Source organism: Acanthisitta chloris, unplaced genomic scaffold (genome assembly GCF_000695815.1).
Source record: "Acanthisitta chloris isolate BGI_N310 unplaced genomic scaffold, ASM69581v1 scaffold12596, whole genome shotgun sequence".
NCBI lineage: Eukaryota > Metazoa > Chordata > Aves > Passeriformes > Acanthisittidae > Acanthisitta > Acanthisitta chloris.
Window position 1 is genome coordinate 48031 of NW_008678765.1, and position 9195 is coordinate 57225.

General features: G+C 39.2%; 1 protein-coding gene across 1 annotated transcript in view; it reads right to left on the reverse strand.

Moving 5' to 3' along the window:
* CASC1 (cancer susceptibility candidate 1) overlaps positions 1–7196 on the reverse strand; it is a 14897-nt gene extending 7701 nt beyond the window's left edge. Inside the window, exons 1-6 of the mRNA XM_009077042.1 lie at positions 7176–7196; positions 5909–6010; positions 3452–3589; positions 2868–3014; positions 1848–1951; positions 373–646 (exon numbers count right to left, since the gene is read on the reverse strand). Of these exons, the coding sequence (XP_009075290.1) occupies positions 373–646; positions 1848–1951; positions 2868–3014; positions 3452–3589; positions 5909–6010; positions 7176–7196 (786 nt within the window). The remainder of the gene's footprint in view (positions 1–372; positions 647–1847; positions 1952–2867; positions 3015–3451; positions 3590–5908; positions 6011–7175) is intronic.
* Positions 7197–9195: the final 1999 nt, after the last annotated feature.

Genomic DNA, 9195 nt, shown 5'->3' on the forward strand with positions numbered 1-9195 from the left:
ATTTTCCTAATATTGGATTCCTTCAGGGATTTTGTGCCAGTTTCTCCTGTACATACGTCAGAGCTTTACAGAAATATCTTACAGTGGCACTTGATGTTCCCCATGGCTTGATCCTGCTCTTAAACTGCCAACCAAATGCCAACTGCACTGCAACTGCACACACTGTCCAAACTTCCCTTTCTACCTTCTGTCCATCCTTCCACTCCCTCGAGGAAATCTGTGACAGTTTTAACACAAGCTGCCTTTTTCTATATGGCATACATAAGAATTCGGCTATCTTGCACAGAGCACAGTAAAGATCTGGTATGCTCTGACTGGGCCTGGAGTTGACAAGAGCAATGTAGAACACTTTTGGGAGAGGTTTTTACCTACCTTTCCTCCACTAGAACAGGTTTCTTTCCCAGCAGGCACAATGAGTTCTTCTGTGGCTTTCTTTCCCTCTTCTGGCTCTTCGACATTGTTTGGATGCTGAGTTAACTCTTTGCTCTCTAAGACTTCTGGCTTTGGCACACTCTGCTGCTGGAGACACGGTGGAGACACATGATCATAACGAGTGTGCAGTATGCGAACTGCAACACTGCTCACAGCCAGGGACTCTGGAAGATCAAATCCGTGCTGTGCCTCACAAAATGTGTGATTTTTGAAGCTGTGAAAGACAGGGGCGGGGGGAAATAACAGTCCCTAGTAAGATTGGCAGCAGTTATTTTTATGTTTCTTCAGAAATATTCAAGTCTCTTTTGAGATTTGTTGCGTGGCACAGTGTAAGAAACAGAGCCAAGCTGTCTGTGTTCTATCAGTCCCAGCATCTTCCACATAAACCCCAAAGAGATACACAGATTAGAAAGCAATTTTGATAGTCAACAGTCTGACAGTCACTGATCCATGTGACAGGGCAGAAACAGGCTAAGAGGAGGCACAAGGGGCCAACGTGCATCAAACGTATTATCTAACTTATGAACTTGAGTTCCTTCATAGATATGGAGTTTGTTGCTTTCCAACCAAAGCCAGAAGAATTTCCACATAAGACCTTCCAAAAATCCTCTAGTCAAGTAACATTTATTTTTTAATTGTTGGTTGAATATTTTAACTGAACCTCTGTGCTGACAATAAGACTTTAAGCCAAATGGGCTCTTCCTGCAGCCACTGGAATCACAGAATGGTTTGGGTTGGAAGGAACCTTAAAGTTCCAACCCTTGCCATGGGCAGGGACACCTTCCACTAGACCAGGTTGTTCAGGGCCCCATCCAACCTGGCCTTGAACACTGCCAGGGATGGGGCAGCCACAGCTTCTCTGGGCAACCTGTGCCAGTGTCTCACCCAACCTTCTAGTTAACTTAGCAGACTTACAGGACCTTAGTCAAGGTAAACTTATTTAAGAAATTTATTCCTCAGATTTGCAGGGTAGGAGTAGGAAGTCTGCCCAAAGATCTCATTTTGAAAAGTGTATCAGTTAATGGTAATCTAATAAAACCCCAAATCTGAGATTCAGAACCCACTAGGGAGGATATTTACATCCCAGGCTGTAGAATCTTTTATCTAACAGAGAACAGAGCATAAAGTATCACTCACAGCTTTGGAAGCAACTGTAAGAGCTCAGAAACTATTTAATGCATTCACAAGCAACACTACTTGCAGAGGAATATATATATATATATAAACCACTCCTGTTTCTTTCACAGAACTCTGATGTAACCAGTACCTTCCTCAGCACAGGACATTCATCATTTAGAGTCTGTAGAACAAATGCTAATCAAGATGAAAAAGAGTATTAGAAACTGGTTCTTGGTGTTTACTCAACTTGGGTAGACAAGGCCTCAAACCAAATTAAGAATTTCAGTGTGCTGTACCTTACTTCCTTCTTCAGATTGACCCATATACAGAAAGTGACATTTTGATCCTTCACAATTGCCTGCATATTGCCAGTTTCAGAGTCTTCAGGCATACTAGCTGTCTACAAAGGAAGAAAGACAAATCATGTTTTCTTCCTATTTATATCACTTTGATTCAATTACATTTACACTTGAATAAATAAAAAGACATGTAGGAATGAAAACACAGCAGACCAAGCCCAAGTGTGCTGTATTTATGTGCTAAAAGATGACAGTTATAAACTTCAATCTCTCTGTTAAAATTTGTACTATGTTCTTTCTTCTCCTCTGATTTCAGCCAATCCTACCAAATATGGGATCTTACATTATCCCCCTGGATGGCACTGTGTATCTCCTTGGATCAGGTACCCTCAAAAAATGTAAAGTTATAAAAAAACAGTCCAAAAAACCCACTTCCTAAGCACCACCAAAAAAAGGCTTCCTAAGACTTCTAACCCAGAGTCACTGCACAGAAATGATAATTACATTGGGAATTTAACCCAAAACCCAGTAAAGACAATCAAGAATTTAACACTCCTTAATTTGCAGAGGGTTTTTCTTCCCAAGATTTTAGTTTAAAGAATATTTCAATCACAGGAACTTGGATTAAAAACTGTGTACAAGGTAACCTTATGACCTGCTTTTCACACCTGCAATTTTTTAGAGTCAATTACCTTTGATTTAAATCGAAGTAGGGTGGTACATATTACAGTGAAGTGCTCCTTGTTTTCAACATCTGCAAATCTCACAGAATGTCATAACGATTTAATCCTAGATGAGTCAACGATAAGAATTCTCACTGCAAAGCTAAGATTTTCAGGAATTTTGAAGAATTTCAAGTCTGGTGTTTGCTATACAAAAGATCTGGAAACTCAAATGCTAAATTTGGAAACTCACAGACAGTTGAGGAACAAATAAACCCAAACATCCAGGACACATGGAGCTAACCTTATATGCACTGTGCATGTTACAGCTTCGAAACAGTAAATCTTTACTCACTTTGATCAGGTGCTCTGTAGCTTCATTGTATTTCTGATGAAGCAGATTCTGCAATTCCAGAATAGATTCCTGGTACTGGACTGTTTCTTTCTCTGTGATCTCATTTGGAGGTATGTCCAGTAAAAGTAACTGCAACTTCTCAATTAACTAGAAGACATTACATGAGGGAAAAATATCTACTGTGTGCTGTGTGATAAAAAAACAAATGAGGCAAACTTGTTTTCTTTGTACCTAAACAGATCTTGGACACAGAAACAATCTTTTTCTAGAAAATTTCTCTAGAAATTGTGCTCTGGCTCAAGCATGTTTAAAGTGTACAAAGCAGGGAAGATGGATGTTGGAATGCTAGAGTGTAGAAACATTGTATGCAAATCCCTTCAAGGCATGTTTGAAGTCACCAGACAATTTCTTTAAAGTCAGCAGTAAATTTTTAATTAAATAATTTAAAAACTGAAGAAAAACTTGTAGGGTTTGAAGGTTTTAGCCAATTTCAGTCATTTGGGCACAAGAAAAGAGTTAGAGGGAGGGGATTGTTAAGGATTGTTCAGGATTCTGTTAAGCTGAAACATAATTTAAACACTTACGTTTAGCACCTCTTTCCCCTTCTCCATCACAAGTTGAATGTCCTCATCTTGATCTTCACGCCATAAGCTCATGAAAGTGTTGATTTCCTGCAGCTCAGTTGGGTCAGGACTTCCATCACAGCTGAGGTAATGCTCCCACTGCAGAAAAAGTGCAGAGCAAAGTGGTTACAGGTGTGTGGTACAAATCACTATTACAAGACAAAGGAGGAGCCTGAAAGACAAATACATTAATGATACATTCACACCTGCACCTAACCAGGACTCTGACCCTTCCTGGTTTATCCCTGTGCCAGAAAAAATGGTTTCCTTTCAAACTAGTGTGTTAAGATACTTCTGCCCACCCAAAACTTGCTATTTATACTTATTTATGAGTGGTTTGTGCTGGGAAGAGTCTGCAGGTCTGCAAAGGCAATGGGATTCAGCACCTGCCCCAAACGAGGGACTAGGGAATAAATGACTGAGCATAGACAGGAGGAACTGCTGCAGGTGAAAGAGGCAGAAGGTTCTCAGACCAGACATTGCCAATAAAACTGACAATTCTTCCACTGGCAAAAAGCTGCTTCAGAGCCTCTACTCCAACATGTTTACTCCTCCTCCTTTCTCTGCCTCTAAAGATTTCCTCCTCCTTACCAGCACCAATTCCATAAAGCTCTGGTGGGAATGTGAAATCCTAGATTAGAGGTTTCTAATAATTTTATTTTCAAATCAATTATTGGTTATTTTAAGTAGTGGAAAGAAAAATTAGTGACAGACTAGATCCATTTAATGCTAAACATAAGCCTAACAATGGCTCATGGGATCAATTTATCACCTCTAATGTCATATTTTCAGCCACAGAGTAGGATATTAAGGAAGCATTGCCTCCCTGTTTGCTGGGAAGATTAATCACACCCTGTTACTGAAAATTGCACTACAAAGCAAAGTGGATCTTTTAAAGCAAAAGCACTTGTATAATTTCGTTCCCAACCACTTCCATAAGCATTTCCACTGACTTCAAAAAGAAGGAACAACAGGGAAGTGCTCAGTGCACTGGAAACTCCTGGATACAATATTGATCAGTCTTCAATAATGATTGCTTTCTTTTTCCCACGTCTTTGCACCTAAAAGAGAGCTTCAGTTTCATCATCACTTCCTTAAAACTAACAGTGCTTTTTTCTTTGAGAAAAAGGATAAATTCCCTATAATTTGTAAATGTATCTGTTAATCTGAACTGACATTGTTCAGAAAGAGCTGTGGAAACTCAGCATTTGGTATTACATATTTCTTTTGTCCTAAGTATTGTTAACAACAGACTGATACAAACTCTGATATTTCCCATATTCTATCGGAAAGTAGATTTTTAATAGTTCTATTTTGCCATTACTTTTGCAAACAAAAAAGTCATTTCTCCTTGCAAGAAACTCTCTTCAGAAACATCCATGAATCACAACTGGCAATGCTCATAAGCTGTAACAGGGAAATGCCAATTGTATCCAAAGGAAAATCCTTACAAGGAGAGTGTTAAAGCTGCCAAAGTGGTGGTTTAAAGATATTGTGGTAACCCCAACCTTCAAATTTTCCAAACCCAACTGAGCACCTTGATCTCACTTTTTTTTTCCCTGCTTTGTGCAGGAGGTTGAACTACATCAATTTCAGAAGTCCCTTCTAATGTGATTTATCTTCTGACTCTAAATCTGTCCTGCAGAGGCTTTAAAAGGATTAAGTGATACACAAGACAAACAGAAAATCCTTCTGTCCACAAGTCTGTTTAACCTTACCTGGAACCAAACTGATCAAATCTCTTATCAGACTGTTACTGAGTGGTGTGTCTGCAAGATGGATTCACTGAGTGAAATGTTCTACTTGTGCATTTCCATACCTCACTTTTAACTTTACAGGTACATAACACACTGGGAGATGATTCAAGCACCATATATGTCACCCTAAACTGCAGACATCAGCTCACAGCTACACTTTCATGTTTCCAGCTCTGATATCTGACCTGGACCTGTGCCATGTCCTTTTGGCCAATCTCTCTCTGAATGATCATCTGTGATATCCAGGAACTACTGAAACAAATGTTGTCAGTTGTCTCAAATTCTGCACAAAGAATTTTTATGCCCTGGTAGAGCTTTTTTGGTGAAATGTTTAAAAGGAAAATGAATTAAAGAACTAGAAAAGAAGAAATATCTGAAATTACAATTCCTCTTGACTGCTAGGACAAAATGGGGTGCTAATGCTCTGATCAGCCAAAGAGGCTCCTCTTGGCCCAGGTGTCTTTTCTGTCTGTGTGCACCAAAGTAAAGCAGACAGAAGAGGCTGAGCATGGTCAGCCACTGCAATGAGATGGAACACGAAATGCAGTCACAGCACACACCTCAGTTCAAGAAATGGAAACTCTTGTGATGGAGTCACAGCCTGAAGTCTCTTCACTGCCAAACCTCTGTGACACTGGGCAGATCCTGCAAGAAATCTTACCTTTGTATATGCTCTGTAATCCCTTTTCCACTGCTGTGCAGACAGAAACTTCTGTTCCAGTGATTGAAGCTCTGCAAGTTCAGACTCTCTTCGTTCCTTATCCTGTTAAAATATAAATATATCCGACAGAGGAGTTCAATATTGGGTTTACTTCTTACAACTGTTTCATACAAAATAAACAAATTTGGCCTATTTGAATGAGTTAGTATTAAACAAATCCAAACACTGATAAATTGCTTTTTTTCTGACACATTTAATTGGGAAGACTGCAGCAGTTTGCAATATGTTATTGTCACCACATGGTTGCTGAGCCATATGATAAACATAATGTGACATATGATTGTTAACCTCTCTCTTGAACAGTTTCCATATCATCAGGCTGGAGGTGGCTCTAATGAGAGCTGCTAAAAATGTAAGCATATGTTGGGAAAACCTGTGTAAGACTAGTTTGGGTTTTTTCTTATCACTTCTATTATTTTAAATTCCTCTTCTCCCTAGGGGAAAACAACATTCTGGGAAGTCCTTTTTCTAAAATAAATACATAAATATTTACCGTAAATATCCTTTTTTTTCCCTGAAAGCACAGAAATATTTAGATATTACCAATCAGTTTTTATTTTTAGTTCCAGGCTTCTCAGAAAAATCAATATACATAGTCTAATACACACACAAATCACTGTATGTGCCCTAACAGGTAACCAAGTAAGGAATTTATACCAACATTTTCTTGCCACAGCTGTATCAAGTAGAACTATGGGAATTAACTGGAAGTATTACACATTTATTAATACATTAAAAAATACATTTGATTGGAAGTATAGTGCAAGTGGAAAAAAAAGAGATATTTGTTCCAACTGACTCATCATACCACAAACATTAATGCATATTAATGTATCAAAACCAAGCAAGATTATCTCAGCCATTTTTCTGAATCAAAGCCACACCAAGCCAAACATTTGCTCAGTGAAAGAATTCTATAGAACACCAAATCCAGCCACATTCCCCTCACCTTGACAGGCATTATGCTTCATCACTAACCCAGCTCACTACCTACTCCATGTGTGGGATCTTATTCCAGATCACCTTTCAGTGCTTTGGCTACATTTTATGTCTAATGTTAACCCAGTGATGCTGGAAAATTTCCTCTACCTTGTTCCCAGCTGTAAGTACATAAGGAAATTCATTCTTGTTCTTACAGTAAATGTTTTACAGACATTGTCTCAAGTTTAGAAATAGGATTAGAGTTTTCCAGTAAGTACAAACTAACTTTTGCCTCAAGCTTTTGCATGTGCTCTTGTTTGAGTCTCTCCTTGTCAAGTCTTGCTTCTTCTTGTTGAGTTTTAAACTGGGCTTCATCTGAAAATTGGGAAAGAGGTCAAGAGCATAACTGTATTTTGCTTAATAAAACCAGACAAGTGATTTTGTTAGTAGCGGTAATGACAGTGAAACAACCATAAAATGAGCAACACAAACTTATATCTTACATGGGACAGAAATCTTTAATGTGAGTCAAACTAATCTGAATCACAGTACTAAAACACATTCCCTATGGCACTGCCCCATCAGCCTGTGGAGGATACACGGAGGCCTCCACCTACTAGTGAAGACAAGGATCAGCCAGCCCTCCTTTTCCCCTCAGAAACAGCAGCAGAAGTGCTCTCTCCTGCCCACAACTTCAATGGACCCAAGTTCTTAATCCAAAGCCTATGGAGAAACTGAGTGGTCTAGTCCCAAATTACTCTTATCCTTTCCTACAACTTCAGCCTTACAGCTGTTTGTTCACTGAGATCCTCTTAAGGTTCAGGTACCCCTCATCACAGATCTGGCTCTTCTTTGCTGCCACAGGGACTAGATAACCAGAGAGGACGTGAAAACTAAAATTGATTTCAACCCCGAAGCCTTCAGCTGAAACTGCCACAGCCTGTGCACCAATCCAGAGGTTCCCAAACAGTGACTTCAGTGTCTCTGCCTAGACATAAATCACACCAAGTATGTGTGTTGCACTAAGGCAACAGCAGTTCCCAAATCTGCCTGTACTCACCTGAGCTGCTACTCCCATCCACAAGCGATTAGTAGCCACTTACATTACTAGCAGCCACAGCATGCCCAAGCCCCCACCAGGATGGATTCATGGCAAGCTAATTCTTCCCAAGTTCCTAATTACAGTAGAAATAACTGGAAAAGGGAGTATTGCTCTGATAGGAAAGAGATGCAGTAACAAGCAACACAGAATTTGGCCCAGAACAGAAGGAGGAATCCCCTATATTTGTGAAACAAATATTGATGCACATATAGTTTAGGAAATTACTTTCTGTCCATTTATTTAAAATAAATGATTTCCAGCATATTCCCTATGAATGAGGTGCACAGTACCTTCCTCTTTCACCCTCTTCTCTTCTTTCTGTAGTTTCAGTTTTTGAGCTTTGCTAACTTTCTTTTTGCCACTGGACTTAGATGTCTGCAATAAATCAGAAGAAAACAAACATCAGTAATATTTTAATACATTTTGGGAGGTATATAACTCTGTAACTTTGCCCTTCCAATGTGATCCCTGAATTAAATTAAATCCAGCATTTACTTTTTTAAAACAGAGAAAAATGTCAATGGGGTCAGAGTGTGAGGCAATGTGAAAGAAGGAAGAAACACCCACGAGAGTCTGAGTGCACCTTAGCACACTGGTTACCAAAGCATTTCTTTGCAAAATTCTCCTAGAATAGTCAGCAAAACCCACAATTCTACACATTAAGATTTCAGGGAAGAATCAGTTCCTCCCAGTTAAAAAAAACCAAACAAACAACAAACCCCAAAGCAAAGGAAAAAACCAAAACAAAACCACACAAACCACAACTTTGATTACTTTTCTTTCAGTGAAAATTTGTAATCACTTTTTAGTCAACTTCTTTTCACATTCTTAGGACTTCATATAGTCCTGACAAAACTGAGATGCACAGTTCTCCAAGGAATACATTTGAGTATGTTCTTTTTTTTGGCAGGGAGAGGTGGATAAATTCATTATCATTGAATTAAGAACAATCCATAGGATGAACTTAAAGAATCCAACTTCCCTTGGACTTCTCCCTGTTGTCCCCACAGCCACTATGTTCTGTGTCCAGCCTGTTGTTCAAATCAGAGAACCACAGAATCATTTAGGTTGGAAAAGACCTCCAAGATCATTGAGTCCAACCTGTGACTGAACACCACCATGTCAAACTAGACCAGAGCATTTAGTACCATGCCCAGTCTTCCCTTAAACACCTCCAGGGATGGTTATTTCACCACCTCCCTGG